The sequence below is a fragment of the Diorhabda carinulata genome, chromosome 1 (genome assembly GCF_026250575.1).
Source record: "Diorhabda carinulata isolate Delta chromosome 1, icDioCari1.1, whole genome shotgun sequence".
NCBI lineage: Eukaryota > Metazoa > Arthropoda > Insecta > Coleoptera > Chrysomelidae > Diorhabda > Diorhabda carinulata.
In genome coordinates, this window is record NC_079460.1 from 14,447,199 (window position 1) to 14,462,609 (window position 15,411).

Consider the following 15,411-nt stretch of genomic DNA (forward strand, 5'->3'; position numbering starts at 1 on the left):
TATGAATTGCCAATTTGCACCATTTTTTAGCATTGCCAATAAAGAGCGCTATCTAAAATTATTGCATTTGGTAAATCTTATAAAAAATATATGTAGAAGCCTAAAATTTTTTGAAAATGTGCTTTTATTTGATTCATGAAACTTAACTATATACACATAGTTATTGAGTTGTTTAAAAAAATTTTAATAATAATTAATATATTGATATATATATATATATATATATATATATATATATATATATATACACACACACATATATATATATATATATATATATATATATATATATATATATATATATATTAATAGAAGTAATAAAGTTCAAAAAAAATTTAGGTGGCAATTGTGGAAACTAGTTAATACGAAAATGAATATCCATATTTAAACTTGCGGCATCCGGTATCTCGGAAACTAGCGATATTTCAATCAATGGAGCATGTTGATCTCAATCATAATATTTTGAGTTCTAGATCATACAGTTCCGATAATGCACATTCTTAATGAATTACCTTAAACTGAACTATCACAGAATGATTATTTCAATTGTGTATGGTTAACATGAACCTAAACTCATATAGGTATAAAAATTTATAAATTTTTGGAAACTTGCTGTAACTTTCTTCTCATTGTTAACTACACACCAGTAGAAGTATTACTCAATTATTAGTAAATCAAAAATTCCTGCAAAAAATCTCCAATATTTAAAAAGCTTATACATTTTCCAAGAGGGGGTTTGGATATTTATAATATATATAATATATAATATAACTATCCTTTGGTGTATTACGCGAAATAGTTTACTTATTATAGCTGTTATTTGAAAACTACCCTTTTGCTTACTATCAGTCAGCCATATCAAATAACTCAATAGTTTCGGTGAGTTCCACTTTTAATTGCAATTCTTAAAGTAAAAATAAGTGAGAATAGTTTTATGCAAATTGATATTGAAAATATAGTAATAAACTATTTTTATATCAAAAGCAATAACCTATAAACCCCTCGTGATTAAGAAATAAACATTCGGAAGGTTTGTCGAATATTCTTTAATTAAACAACTATATTATACCAATCGACTGTATTGTTTTTAGAATTTCGCTCTCTTTTATACCTCAGATAATCGTAGCAACTTCGAAATTTTTTTTTTCGAAATTCCATTTATTTTCTTGATGTCCCGCGATATAAAATAAACACAAAAATAAAAACCTGAATTCGAATGCATAGCCAATAAAGCAGAAACTGCGTTAGGAGAAAATAATTATCCTGACAATATTGATAATAAACAAATATTACGATCAATTAAGGAATAAATTGATCCTGAATATCAAAAGGTAGAACACCCTTACTATATGTATATGCCTTTTCTAACAACTACCAACTTATTTTAATAAATATGATATTAGAATAATTCATAAAGAATATAATATATCAAAGTATTTCACTCAAAGTTCCTTGTAATAATTTTAAAGCTATTTATATAGGATTTTTGAAAAATAGATTCAAAATTCATTAATACGACAAAAAAATGAAACTATCCACTAATCATGAAATATTAGAAAACATTAATTTAATTAAAACTATTCAAGTATCCTTGAAACAGAGAATTGTTCTAAATGATTGAAAACATGGATAAAAGAGCTACCAATAGCAAAAAAAACCTAAATAATTTGAGTAAAAAATTTAAAAATTCTCAATGTAACTATGAATAACTCAATTAAGCGTTGCTACTTATTTTTTGTGATATGACAACTAAGGATTAAATTTTTTGTGTGGTTGAAACAGATTTTATTTTGACATTTAGGTAATTTATTGACTGATAAGTTTATGCAAGTTGTCAATTCAAATTATATTTTGATGAAGACAGCACTATTTTTATGTTTATTTCTTAACCACTCTTGAACATTTACGCTATTGAGCTATATGTGCCAATAAGAAGCCGATTACATTTTCGTAAATATCATGAACTAAAAAGGGCCGATTAATTTCGTTTTGGCTGGTGTGTAGTATTTATAATGCGGGAATCTGTTGAGAATAATAGAACTAGGAATAATATGCTTGAGATTTGGAACGGGACGGGGATTGGCTACGATACAATGATATGAGGTGCCGAAAAAAGCACCGCTAACGTGGCGATGATAGTGAACAGAGTGAATATAATAAGGCACAGTCTGTCTACCACCATTGCAGCGAATTTCCAGTCTTTGGTGATGTTCGCAGCATCGTCTTCTTTCCGTAATTGATCAGTAATAAATCGTATTTCTTTCAAAATCATAGCAAGCTCGTAATCAGCACTGATGCATGAATGATTTGCACCTATGGATTCTTGAAGGCGGGGACCACCATCATTACCACCATTACCGCCTTCCTCGTTTTGTCTACATAAATACTATATTTCAATATAAATATTATCAATTATTCAACAGTCAATCAACACACAATGCTGGATAACCCAAAATGTTTTCAATTATTTCATTGTACCTACCGACCATGGGACGAAGCGTAGTTGCATACATCATAAGATTTGCCTAATTAGAAAAGTATTCTAAGAAAGCTGTTACTCATAACGCACCTTCGCTCAAATAGTGTTAAAACTCAACAAATCTCTTTTATTGTACCATTGGTGCTAGAAATCATATTTCAAATTATCTCAGTTTTTCAATTATCCTCCAAAAAGTGAAAAACGAAGGTATGACTAACCGTTAATCTTATTACTGGATAGTTTGCTTTTTTGAGTTTTAACACTATTTTAGCGGAGGTGCGATATACTTTCTCTGTTACGAGTGTTCTATACTATTTTCTCTGTTTTGGCTTGTATTCACATTATTTATTCATGGAAAAATTGTTAAAAATATACATTAGGGAAATTACACCATAACGTAGGTAGTCGGTTCGTAGCATTGATTCATGTTTGACAGTTGACTTTGGAAATATTATTTAAATTTAAAAGTTTGCTTAAGTCATTCATTCCGAGGTTAGGTCTTTCCAAGAAATTTAGCCACTCTTAATTTGTATGTTTAGTCCCTATTCCATGACTACATTTACTTTATCTAAGAACTCATCATGATTGATTGTAAATAGTATCTTAAAATTGAAATAACTTCACACGACCCTTTAACATGACCGGATAATGCATTATCCTGTCAGCTGTCAAAATGAAACTTATTCAGGGGCACCAACCCACTACAAAAAATGACCATTACTTACACGAAAATGCGTGCGAGAATAATGTTCTAATACCAAAACATAGAAAAATATTTTTTACTTGTTTTTTGTTTAACTCTATTATGTACTTATCGAAGCATCGCAAAATAACGTGTTAAAAATTGAGTAGAAGTGAATAGATGACATTTACAGAAATAAAGAAGTTCTCAGCGACATTTGAACCCTTTATTGCATCTACGAAACCGCTATCTCCTTTAGAACCATTAAAGTTTGGTGTAGGGTTAGTGCCGATAATGGAAAGAAAATGAATAGTGCAATTCTAGATATACCGTTGGAAGAAAGAAATACTAATCATTCATTGTACACCACTGCGTTGTCTATTGTCACATATAATTAGAAAAGAAGATTTTAAGAAGAGAATTTTGAGAAATAAGATTGATTGCGAACAATAAAAAATAATTTCAATATGTTATAAAACATAGCTAATGTCAATATCTATTCATTGGTCGCGTTTGCCTTAACATATGGGGGCTTTTCAGAATTGGTTCGACAGCAAGGCTGTTCAATAGGCCAAATTATCCGTGTATATATTTACAATAGCGGTGTATCGTAGTCCTCTTGTTTATTCCACAGAACCAGCAGTCCGTATCAGAGGCTCTATTTTCATTGGATATGTATTTCCCATAACTTAAGGTGCTCCTTAATATTCGAGTAAGGGATTCTCACTTCAGGTTCGCAACCTGTTAGCGTTTGAGTATTGAGGAGGCAAAATCTCCCAACAATTCAACTTCAGAATCACTTATACAGGGAAATTTTCTTGTCTCCAAATAAAGGTTCTATTAATAAACGACATACTTATTATAATTTCGAATGTCAAATCAATCTTATTTTGTCGTGACGTATATTGGTAATATAAACACTTCGAAGCACAATATCTTGATTATGTCATAAGTCTGTAGTATTCTTATATTAGTAGCTTTAAAATTGTTCTGGAATGCTACGGACGGACATTATATTATTTACAATGCAATTGAAAAAAATCGAAGCGTCATACAAATTATCTGTTGAAATAATTCAAAAAGAGTCAAGCTGTTTGTAAACGAATACATACTATTCAGATGCTTTCTCATCAATTTGACATATTTCAATTACTTCTAAAATCGGTGTCCCACGAATTTTATCCCACTGTATTATTCCATTCCCTCTTGCGTTATGTTACTTAAATTCATAAGACCCACAAATAAGAGTTAAATAGGAAAAAAACGTTGTCCTTAACCCGTTAGGCTTTATGAATGTTTATTCAATAGATGGATTTTTTTATATCATATGCTATAGAAGAAGCATCAAAAAATGTTAGTTAACATTTCCAAAAGATTCAATTAAATATCATCAGATTCATCTACAAATAGGAAAGCAGATATCTTTCAGTATAATTAAAAAAGTTTCAGAAGCTTTTGAAAATATTGGTCATACGAATTTAAGAAAGGAGCTTTCACGAAGATTGTTTCATATGATCGGAAAGATAATTGTTTGTGGTCAAAAGCAGTTGACGTGGAAGATATGAGCATACACCTCCTAATCAGTATCTGTAAGTAATCATACAGTTATAGATTTGCTTTTCAATATACCGCTTTTTCAAAACAATATACCGAAGTAGTATTTTAAACAAAATAAATTTAACTCGAACCTGTCAAAATTATTGTTTGTGTGCAAAGATTTCTCAGCGCTTTAATATTCTGAGTTAAATAGTGTTAAAAACCAACTAAAAATATATGTAGAAAATTTTTTAACACCTTTAGAAATTAGAGAAACTGCTGAAGTTACCTCATTAAATTTTTTGCCAGGAAAGACAAGGAAAGTATATAATATGGCTTATGAATCTTTTTTGAACCGGCAGAATTCAATTCATTCTCTAAATGGATTTTGTTAGTATACTTAGTAGTATACTTTATTAAATTATCCGGAAGAGATATGAATCTTCAACGCTATAGACTTTATTATTCAATGTATAGAAGTATAAGTATAAAATTATAGAAAATTACGAGCATTTATGAAACAAAAATTAGAAGGTTTTCAGCATAAAAAAGTGAAAACTTTTTCTAGCGAAGATATCAGTAAATGACGCTTCCTCGCTTAGTTTTATGGTCGGTAGTGACAACAGACTAACTGAAGTAACTTTAAGCTTTCCTAAATTATATATTGCTTGATATCCTCTTGCTCATATACTATATAATATGTAATATAGCACGGATAACTGAAAATTGCTTCGATTGAATTGATACATTTTTTGAAGGTTATGGTGTGTATTAAAGAAAATATTAAATATTACTTTATTTTCTCAACACGAAATACGTCGGGAATTGTTGAATATTTAGAAATTATTAATTTTAAACATGCTGGGATAGTTGAAATAAGCACACCTAACCTCAAATTCTCTCGTATATTTCTATGATCTGAAATGATTTCCATAGAAACTATAATATTGTGTCAGACGTACCTATAAACATTTCTAAAAAACGTCGCAGGCTGAAGTGGTGTAGGTGTGCCTCCTCCCCTATAATTATGCCTAAAATCATCGTCTATATCTAAAACATTAGCTAGTAAACTTTTCGACGATCGTTCTTTCATTTCTACCTCAGGAAAATGCATCGTTCTTCGTTCAGAAGGTTCAGATCTATTCGGTGAAGATACAAAATTATTTTTTTTTTCGATAGGTCTATGCATACGTAGAATCCATGGAAGCCAACATAAAAATACCACTCGTATCTAAAACAAAGAATTCTAGATGATTTTAGTATTTAACACAAGTATATAACAGTATGTTTTGGAAACTCATAATATAGAACTTGAATGAAAATGTAGTTAAATCTGTGAGCTAGGAATCTAAAGAAGTGTTGTTTTATTCCAGTTTATCATGAGACTTATTACATGTATACGTATATACGGCGCGGTGATCATTTTCTATTTTAGCGAAAAATGACATAGAGGAAGTCCATCCTAAACAAAATACGTCGTAAAAAAATAAGAAAAATTAATAAAAATTTATTTTCCTTATATATTCATATTATTAACTTACCCACTGCGACATTTCATGGGTATCAGCGTTTCGATGATGGTAGTTGAGAATAAGAATAGTTGATACGACAGAAGATGCAACCATAAACATAATGCAGTTAAAGTATGTACCAAGCAGTGGAACAGCATCAGAAGTAGCAGGCATGGTTTCAGCAACCATGTTCAAAAATACAGTGAGAGAAAGTAAAATGGTTACGCCGAGTGATAGTTTTTCTCCCGAATCTGGAGGCAGAGTAAACCCAAGAACTGCCATAGACGCGATTAAAACACATGGTACTATCAAATTAAAGAAGTAGTAGAGAGTACGTCTTCGAATTAGAATAAAAAATGTTATGTCTATGTAAGGCTCTGGACAGCAATTGTAATAAATCTCGTTTCTTTTTCCAGGTACACCTAAAAAATAAATAAGGGTAAATCATTATATATATAAATATAAATAAATTCTAATGTTAAAGTCTATGAATATGTTCAATTCATATTTTTCAATAGCACTTCAAAGTGAGAATTTATAGTTACTTAAATGCAATATTCATGATGTAAAAATTATTTCCTTCAAAGTTGTTCTCTTCCGCACTAACACTATCACTCCAGCGATTTTGCCAGGTATTGAAGCAATTTCGGAATTCTTTGATTAGAACCTCCGACACTACCCATAATAAAAGTCTTGAGGACTTCTCGGTTGATATCAGTTCTTATGCTACCAATGCTTTGAAGTGATGAGGAAAACCGAACAGTTGTGGTTCTCCTCTTTTGTCCAATTATTCGCTCCCTTGTTCCCTTGTTTGTCCTTTTGTTCTAAATAAGTAGAATTTTTTTCTTTGACAAGTTTCTAGGCACTTCATGATGAACTTTGATTTGATTGTTTGTGATAGTGTTTGTATAAACTGATTTGTGCACAACTTCCAATGGATAGAACGGATTCACAATATATGAGAAAATAACTATAGAAAGATCGGAAAAAATATTTAACCAATTGCACAAAACAAAATTATCGTGTGAATAAATATGATAATAATTCATTCACTCACCTAGCAGATCCCATTCTCCATTTGTTATGAAACTACTTAAGTCTCCTCCAGCGTCATCTTGTAGTTGAAGATCCAACTGCAACAATAATACTGAGTGAATGTATTAAGCACACTGTTCACACCATAAAAAAAAAACCAATAAGAAGGCCGACTTGCATCTAAATTTCAGTAGCACAAATTTAGTTATGCCTCTCACAGCCGTCGCACTCGTGCAATAAAATGTGTCATTACTGTCAATCTCGATTGTCAAGATAAATAATCATTTGTTTAAATTTCCCAAACGGTTTCCTGATGTGTGTTCTAAATGGGAAGAATTCTGTTAAATTTAATGCTAAACATCAAATTATCGCTTGTGTGAAATTCATTCTGATCTGATCTGAAAAGTGATTTTACAAATTTCAATAAAAACCATTTGAAGTGTAAAGCTATCACATCTGTTGCTTCCTTTCATCTGCCTTCATTTTCTACTTCCATTTATGAAGATCATAGTTAATGACTGTCTAGTAACCCAATAATATTCATATGCTGTAAATACAGGTATAATAGACACTTATATGATCGTCGAAGAGCATCAAGTTGATAGACCGTGCCATAAGAGCCATTGGAGTTTTCAAGTGAGTGAATATTTAAACTCTATTGTTACAGAGAAAATTAGTCGTTTTGACAAATAAAAGTCAGGTTTTTTGACTGTTTAGAAGTTAAGTTTAAATATTTGGAAAGTAAATTCTGCCGTTCTTCAAAGGAGAAAACAACTACTTTTCTGACTAATGCCTCTACGAATATTGAATTACAACTCCTCTGAAGAGTGTCAATCAACCCTTTTGTAGATATTAACATTCCCAATGGCTCGCAGTTGAGGTAAGGTTGTAACTACCGACTAGTTTCGACGTCATTACGTCTCATCAGAGCAGTTTAGCAACCCTAGTTCGGACTTGAGTGCCGCATGAAGACAACCTCAAAGAGTGTCGCTATTTGGTACAAGTAGTTAAAAATTTTCCTGCGAACACTAAGTGGCGCCTTTCTCACTTCCAGTTGCGAACCACTGACCAGGAAGAAATTTAGCGTAGTCGCCGGTAATATAGATTCCGATGATAAATGAGGTGTGTAAATTGTATATACATTGTATATACAAACTTCTTTTATGTTCTGTGGATCACTTGTATTTATAGCAATATTTTTTTTGTTGAATCCCAAAGTAATGGTACTTAACCATGGTTATGATGTGCAATTTAAATTACTGTTTAAGTTCTGATTAATATTTGTTTACATATTACACTTTTCATTTTGTTCATTGTTTCATTCAGTTAGAAAAATCTGTATTTTGTCAGTTTTCATTTTAAAATTGATATTGTTTTCCACCAATTTTCCTTGGTTTAGTTGAAAATGTATGTAAATATTATTTTGTAAATAAACGTGCCCTAGTTTTAAGATGTTTTTTATCGTGAATTCAAAAAACTGGGAAATTAACAAATAAGTTTGCATTTCTCCTTAGGGATTTACTGTGATTTACACTACCCCTACAGCGTGACACAATCACACCAAGTTATTGTCTTGAGAGATTGAATGTAAACTGTTTACCTTATAAAAACGATTATTTGGTTATTGAAAGACGCGTCAGTGTAATTATGAGTATTGGTATAGTGGTAGTGTAAAAAAAGTCTTTAGTATGAGTATCATCAACGGCTCCGAAATTTCAACTTAGTTACACAGGGCAAATATCTCATATTTGTTTATAATAAGAAGTAAAAATGAATATAATAAAAATAAAAAAATTGATTAAAATATTTTCCTTTTCTTCTTAGTAACTACTTATTAAAAAATATGAAACACGTCTTATAACAAAGCAGTCAAGAGAGAGGACATTAGAAAGATAATCGCGCGCGAATGTACATTTGTTGATATAGAGAACGCGAACTTATAACCAGAGCCCTTTGTTTCAGCTTAGAAAATCAGTAAGTCTCTTTGTGAGGATAGAAATATTGTTTTGAAAAATAATTGTAGTGGAAAGTTTGAAAATATTAAATTCTTGACATCACTTTGCATAGTAACAAGTTGGTCACTTGAACATACTCATTATTGATTTTGCAAGCAGAACAGGAATACTTTTTTTTCTGGATTTGATGCGCCTTTGCAAATGTATTAGACGACGCGATCTTTCATTGAACATGCAGGCTATGCGGGGTCTACAGAGAAAAAAATTTTCACGGCTCAATAATATGACGATCTTGTTTAATACATTCGAGTATATCATCGATGTTTGCAGGCACAACGACAGATTTTTGACAGCTAGGATTGAACACCGCCCGCATTTGATTTGATTTTACTAGTTTTTATTGTGCTGAAGGATGGGACTTCCTCGATATGTATTAAATTCATTGATGCACTCTTATAATCAAAATCGAAAGTTATGAAAAATAACTGCACGAATGTGTTTACCGGTTGATCACATTGTTTATTTCACTGGCCTTTTCAATTAATTGCATACAACACTAATTGTAAATAAATTATATATTGTGATTGAGATTGTTCTACAACGTAAAATTAATACATCGAAAGTCAGTGACAGTCAGAAATAGTTAGTGTTATTAAAACCAATTTCACATGATCTTGTTTTGAATTGAAAGAATTTTCCTACCCGAACAAAATTGATTGGCATATAATTGTTCATCATTTTAAATCGTATTATATTTGTAGCTAAACAATTAAGTTTCATGCATATTTCTGAGAACATTTCAGGTTTATCAATTTTAGATATCCAATCATCCAAATTTTATAATTTCGAATAGAAATTTTCAAGTCCGATATTGATCCTGCCCAAATAGAAGCTCTAGCTGAAGAGGGTAATTTGCAAGAGTTTGTGGACAATAGATTTGGTGATACTTGAGATGATGTGTCATCTAGAGATCGATACTGTATGGTACAGGCCAAGAGAAATAGAGAAATATTACCAACTAACAATAAAATCCCAATATATGAAATCTAAATGTATCCATACGAGCACTTCAAAAAATTTGAAAAAGTCTTTGGGAATTCAAAGTATTGCTGTCACTTTATAAAGACCTGTAACACTAACAATGATACCCATCGAAGAATGTTTTGTCCCCCATATCTACGCAACTCATGGAATAAATGTTTCAACTGGACTGATATATCTCATTTGAACCCAATTGAACATACTTGAAGTGAACTGACTAGGCAACTGGTGCACGTAGGGATCCATCCTACAATTTTCCAGAGATTTTCCACGTTGCAGGAGAAGAAGAAGACGAAAGATGTCCCAACAACTAATTACTGATCTGGTAAACTGTATCAGCCGACATCTTATCTTTGCATTTAGTATTTGAAAATTTTCTCTATATGATTTAATGAATTAAACCAGTGTTGTCTGGTGATTGAAATTGAGTAATGAAAATCATTACAAAAATGGGATCTCGAAGATTGAAAGTGAAGCAAAACTTTCGATTCTATACGTATACGTACATAGTATGTGTATATACAAACCTGCAACCCGTCGTATGTCCAGCTTCCGAACTTCATTTCACATCGCTGATCATCGAATGGAAACCAAGTTATATCAATTTTGCATGTGCTTTTAAATATTCCGGGTGGAACGTACAAACAGCTGCCGTTGTTCCGAACTACAACGTTGGTTGGATAGGTCCCATCAAAGCCCTCATCAGCACTGTAAGAAATAAGTTAATAGGTACAATCAGACGGACTAACGAAGTTAAGTTGAGACATAAAAATAAATGAAATTTTAAGTGACCAACAATTTTACAAATAAAAAATTGAGAAAAATGGAATATTTACAATTGGAAAAAAATAAAGTTTTGATTATGAAATATATAGACACAATTGTATTTAGAAGTAGTACATAATAATACTGATGATAATTTTCTGCTTTCAATGGTTTCCATTAGAAAATCAATAATAAGTTGGATCCTACTTTTTAATCATAATATGATTGGAAGCTAATCCCTTTTATAATATATCCTATATTCAGTGGATTATCTGGCACAAGTAGCACTTAATTAAATGTAGAAGAAATATTGAGAACTATTAACTAAAATCTATATTGAAGTAAGAGAGTAACCCTAGATGAACAATAATGTATTTAAGCAGTATTAGTTTTTATTTATTAGGCATCGGCAAAGCTATCTGTATTATAGAATTTTGCATAAAGAAGAATTTGAGTTTAGTAAGTGAAATTTGTTGAGACTAATTTTAATGATATGGACCTATATATTGTAAGAAATGATATTTTTTTAAATATAAAACAAACATGGAGAAGAACACAGTTTAACATATTTTTCTATTGTCTATTTCCACTCACTTACTCAATTCAAACAATTTTTTTTATGATACTTGGGGACGGTATTAACCATTTTATTCATTATTACGTACTTTGATTTAAACTTTTTGTAGCAACTCGACTGGCTGCTGGGATTGATAGTATTTACCTGTACGAATTCGATTTAAATGGGTCTAATATTTTTAACTCATTTTGGTCTACAAACTTTTTGTTCATAATTCCAAGTACTGATTATTATTATTAAAAAATTAATCTTTTCCTAGTTTTCACATCTCAAAAATATGTAACAGCCATTAATCAAATTATTCGTAGTTGCATTAAAATTTAATTTGCTTTAGACAGTTTTTTCAAGAAATTTCATTACTAATTGTGCCATCACACTTGATATGGAAGCTTCCCCAGCACAACAATCATTTTGTTTGAGTCTGGCTCTGGCAACCATAACGTTAACAGTGAAATGGTCAGTTCCTATAAAAATAACACTTTATCGATAGTTATAGCCCTAAAATCTGTAAAACTATAGATAGAATCTTTTAGAAGTGTTCTTAACTCAGAGACATTACTGTAAGTAGAATATCATACATTCATACTAAAACAGTAAATTTGTTACACACTGTGCTATCAATTTTACACCGCACCGGTTTGGAAAAAGAATTCGCAAAAAAACCAGCTCTTATCAACTTAATATGAAGTGGCCTGTGCCAAAACAGGTCCGCACTCTCGAATCAAAGCGGAAATATTTCTAAAATTCTTCTTCTTCTTACGTTAGGACTAGGTACTGTATTTTCATCAAGGGTTCGCCAAGAGTAGTTGGGATGCTGAAGACCAGCTTTCATACCACCTTATAGGTGGTCGTCCAGGAGGTCGAGTTGTGTCTGGTTTCTTTTCCTTTGCAATTTTTGCTAACCGTTCATTTGGCATTCTGTCAACATGGTCTCTCCATTCTCTTCTGCCCATCTTACTACATCCTGAATATCGCACATGTCCCTTATTTCTTCATTTCTCTTCCGATCGAGTAACGTATGTCCTGTTATTGATCTCAGAGTTCTCGTTTCTGTTGTTCTTAGGAGCCGTTTAGTGGTTGTGTTCTCCGCTCTAGTTTCTATTGCATATGTCATGACCGGCCTTACGCAAGTTTTATATATTCTAATTTTACATTTTGTGCTCATGTATTTATTTCGCCAAATTAAATCTCTAAGGTATCCTGATATTAATGCTGCCTTCGTTGTTTGTCCTTTTACTTCTTTCTTTAGATTTCTATCGCTTATTATATTTGTTCCTAGATATTTGAAGAACATCTCTTGTTCTACACTCTGATTGTAGATCGCTAGTTTACATCTTCTCGGTTCTTTAGATATTGTGAGAGATTTTGTTTTTTTTGTGTTTGCTATTTGTTGGAATTAATATAGGAGCTTCTGTAGGTTATCTTCGTCTTCCGAGATGATTACTGCGTCATCAGCATAGCATATTATTTTTATCTCTTTGTCTCCCATTCGGTATCCTCTCCCGGCTTGCTTTACTGCGTTGATGATTTCGTCCATTATAATATTGAACAGGATTGGGCTTAGGCTATCCCCTTGTCTGATACCAGTTGCCACAGGTATTTTATTGCCTAGGTATAATTATCGGTGTTAAGTTTTTCGATAACTCTTATTATATTGGGGTGAACGTTCATTTTTTTTAGTGGAGTTATAACATCAGTTAAGCGTATCCTATCAAACGCTTGGGTGAGATCAATGAAGCACATAAAGGCTGCCTTATTAAACTCTATGGCTTTTTCAGTTATTATGCGCATTATAATTATAGCATCTATAGCAGATCTGTTGTTTCTGAAATTAATGATGCAAAATACAAATGTTAGGACTTCTGACTACAGAAGCTCTCAGAATATAAACCCTAAAAAACATACTCATTTATATTTAGTCAACTACAATTTCCTACAAAACATCAAGCAATTGTTTTTCCAGTTGTTGAAACTTGAAAATTCAAGATTACCTGATATCACTTGGAGAACTAATCGGTCCAAAAAATATACTATTCACATCGAGGCTGTCAAACAATAGAATATGCATGTACCTCGCAAATGAAGATACTGTAGACCGCTTTATAACCTTTCATCATTATCAACAACACTTCGATCCATGCCCGAAAGCTTATAACACCTTCCGAAAGATTAATACTCTCAAATGTATGCCCCACCATACCACAATCAGCTCTAATCGATGAACTTAATTAAATAGGTCTCAATACACTCCCACCAATGTCTTTCCTCAAAATTAGCTCCACAATTCCGGAATATAACCACATCTACAGCTTCAGAAAACAAATCTTTATTTCACCATCCACAATACAAATACCCGACTGTCTAATGATTACACACGAGAACACCAGCTACAGAATTTACCTATCCCAAGAACTGTAAAAACTCCCAATTACAAACTTATGAAGAACCCCAAATAACTGAACTACTACAAAACCCCACACAACCTTTCCAGCAGCCCCAAGATACCGAAGCCAATACTCCACAAGCACACACCAAGATCCTATCAGAAACCCCTATAACACCTCACTCCCAGAATGTACCCCCCATAAACATAAAAGAAATTCCGCGAAACAGCACCAAACGCAATTACGAGCAAATAATTACGCCTCCCCCTCAAACAGAAGGAATTAAACCAGAGAACCCTAAGAAACCTTCTTTCCCCAAACCAAATAGGCCAAGTAAAAAGCCTAAAAATAAACCAGACATCTCTACAGAAATTCTCATGGAACCAATTAGAAAAGTCATTTCAGAACAGAATCCTCCTTTCACATTGGACCACAACCAGATATCTGATCTTTTTGAAGATGTCTACGGTTCATCTGATTCAATTAGTATGATAAAGAACTACACAAATGATTTTACTGGATTAATAGACATGCTAACAAAAATTTACCCTTCCTTTGAGCACAGATCTATCAAAAGCAGATGTACTAAACTCAAGAAGAAACTGTTTTCTCACCTACAAATGAACATACCAGAAAAAGACCTCTCAGACACAGAAAGTGAATCATCTCAAACAAATATTAACTAACTGAACCAATAATCTACTTTAATATTTTTCTACCCGTATTCTCATGGACTTTACATCTATACTACAATGGAATATCAATGGCTTTTATAACAACTTACCAATGTTGCAAACTATCCTATCCAAACAGAAATGTGAAGTTATTTGTCTTCAAGAAACCAATTTCAAATACAATAACAACGAACCGCTCGGGCAATTTAACAGCTTCTACAAGAACCGAATAAATGCTGAAATAGCTAGCGGAGGAGTAGCAATATTTGTGGAAAAATCTCTTAACGCTGCAGAAATCACGATCATTACAAACCTTGAAGCCGTAGCTATCGAACTACACACTAATCCAAAAGTAAATATATATATATATATATATATATATATATATATATATATATATATATATATATATATATATATCCCGCCAGTATATCAAGTAGATGCTAAAGAATTAAATGAATTAAATTCCTCAACCTAGAATAATAGTCGGAGACTTCAATGCCCATAACACCATGTGGGGATCAACATCAATAAACCACAGAGGTCGCTTACTAGGAGATATTCTTGATGACGCAAATCTCTCCATCATAAATGATGGGAAGCCAACTAGATTTAACATACAATCAGGACAGGGTTCATGTATTGACCTCACTATCTGTGATCCAACTTTGACTCCAGCTCTTTTCTGGGATCGGCTGGACTATACCTACAACAGTGACCACTATCTAATCGTCATTCATAACAATAGAAAACCAAATCACAATCACGACTT

The 15,411-nt window shown here is 32.0% G+C and overlaps 1 protein-coding gene across 4 annotated transcripts in view; it reads right to left on the reverse strand.

Moving 5' to 3' along the window:
* Positions 1-1,624: 1,624 nt before the first annotated feature.
* Positions 1,625-15,411, reverse strand: part of LOC130900118 (neuronal acetylcholine receptor subunit alpha-7) — a 39,888-nt gene continuing 26,101 nt past the window's right edge. For all 4 annotated transcript variants that reach the window (XM_057810479.1, XM_057810500.1, XM_057810491.1 and 1 more), the window contains exons 6-10: positions 10,767-10,947; positions 7,266-7,341; positions 6,239-6,630; positions 5,660-5,928; positions 1,625-2,375 (exon numbers count right to left, since the gene is read on the reverse strand). In XM_057810479.1, the coding sequence (XP_057666462.1) occupies positions 2,084-2,375; positions 5,660-5,928; positions 6,239-6,630; positions 7,266-7,341; positions 10,767-10,947 (1,210 nt within the window). In that variant the 3' untranslated portion in view covers positions 1,625-2,083. The remainder of the gene's footprint in view (positions 2,376-5,659; positions 5,929-6,238; positions 6,631-7,265; positions 7,342-10,766; positions 10,948-15,411) is intronic.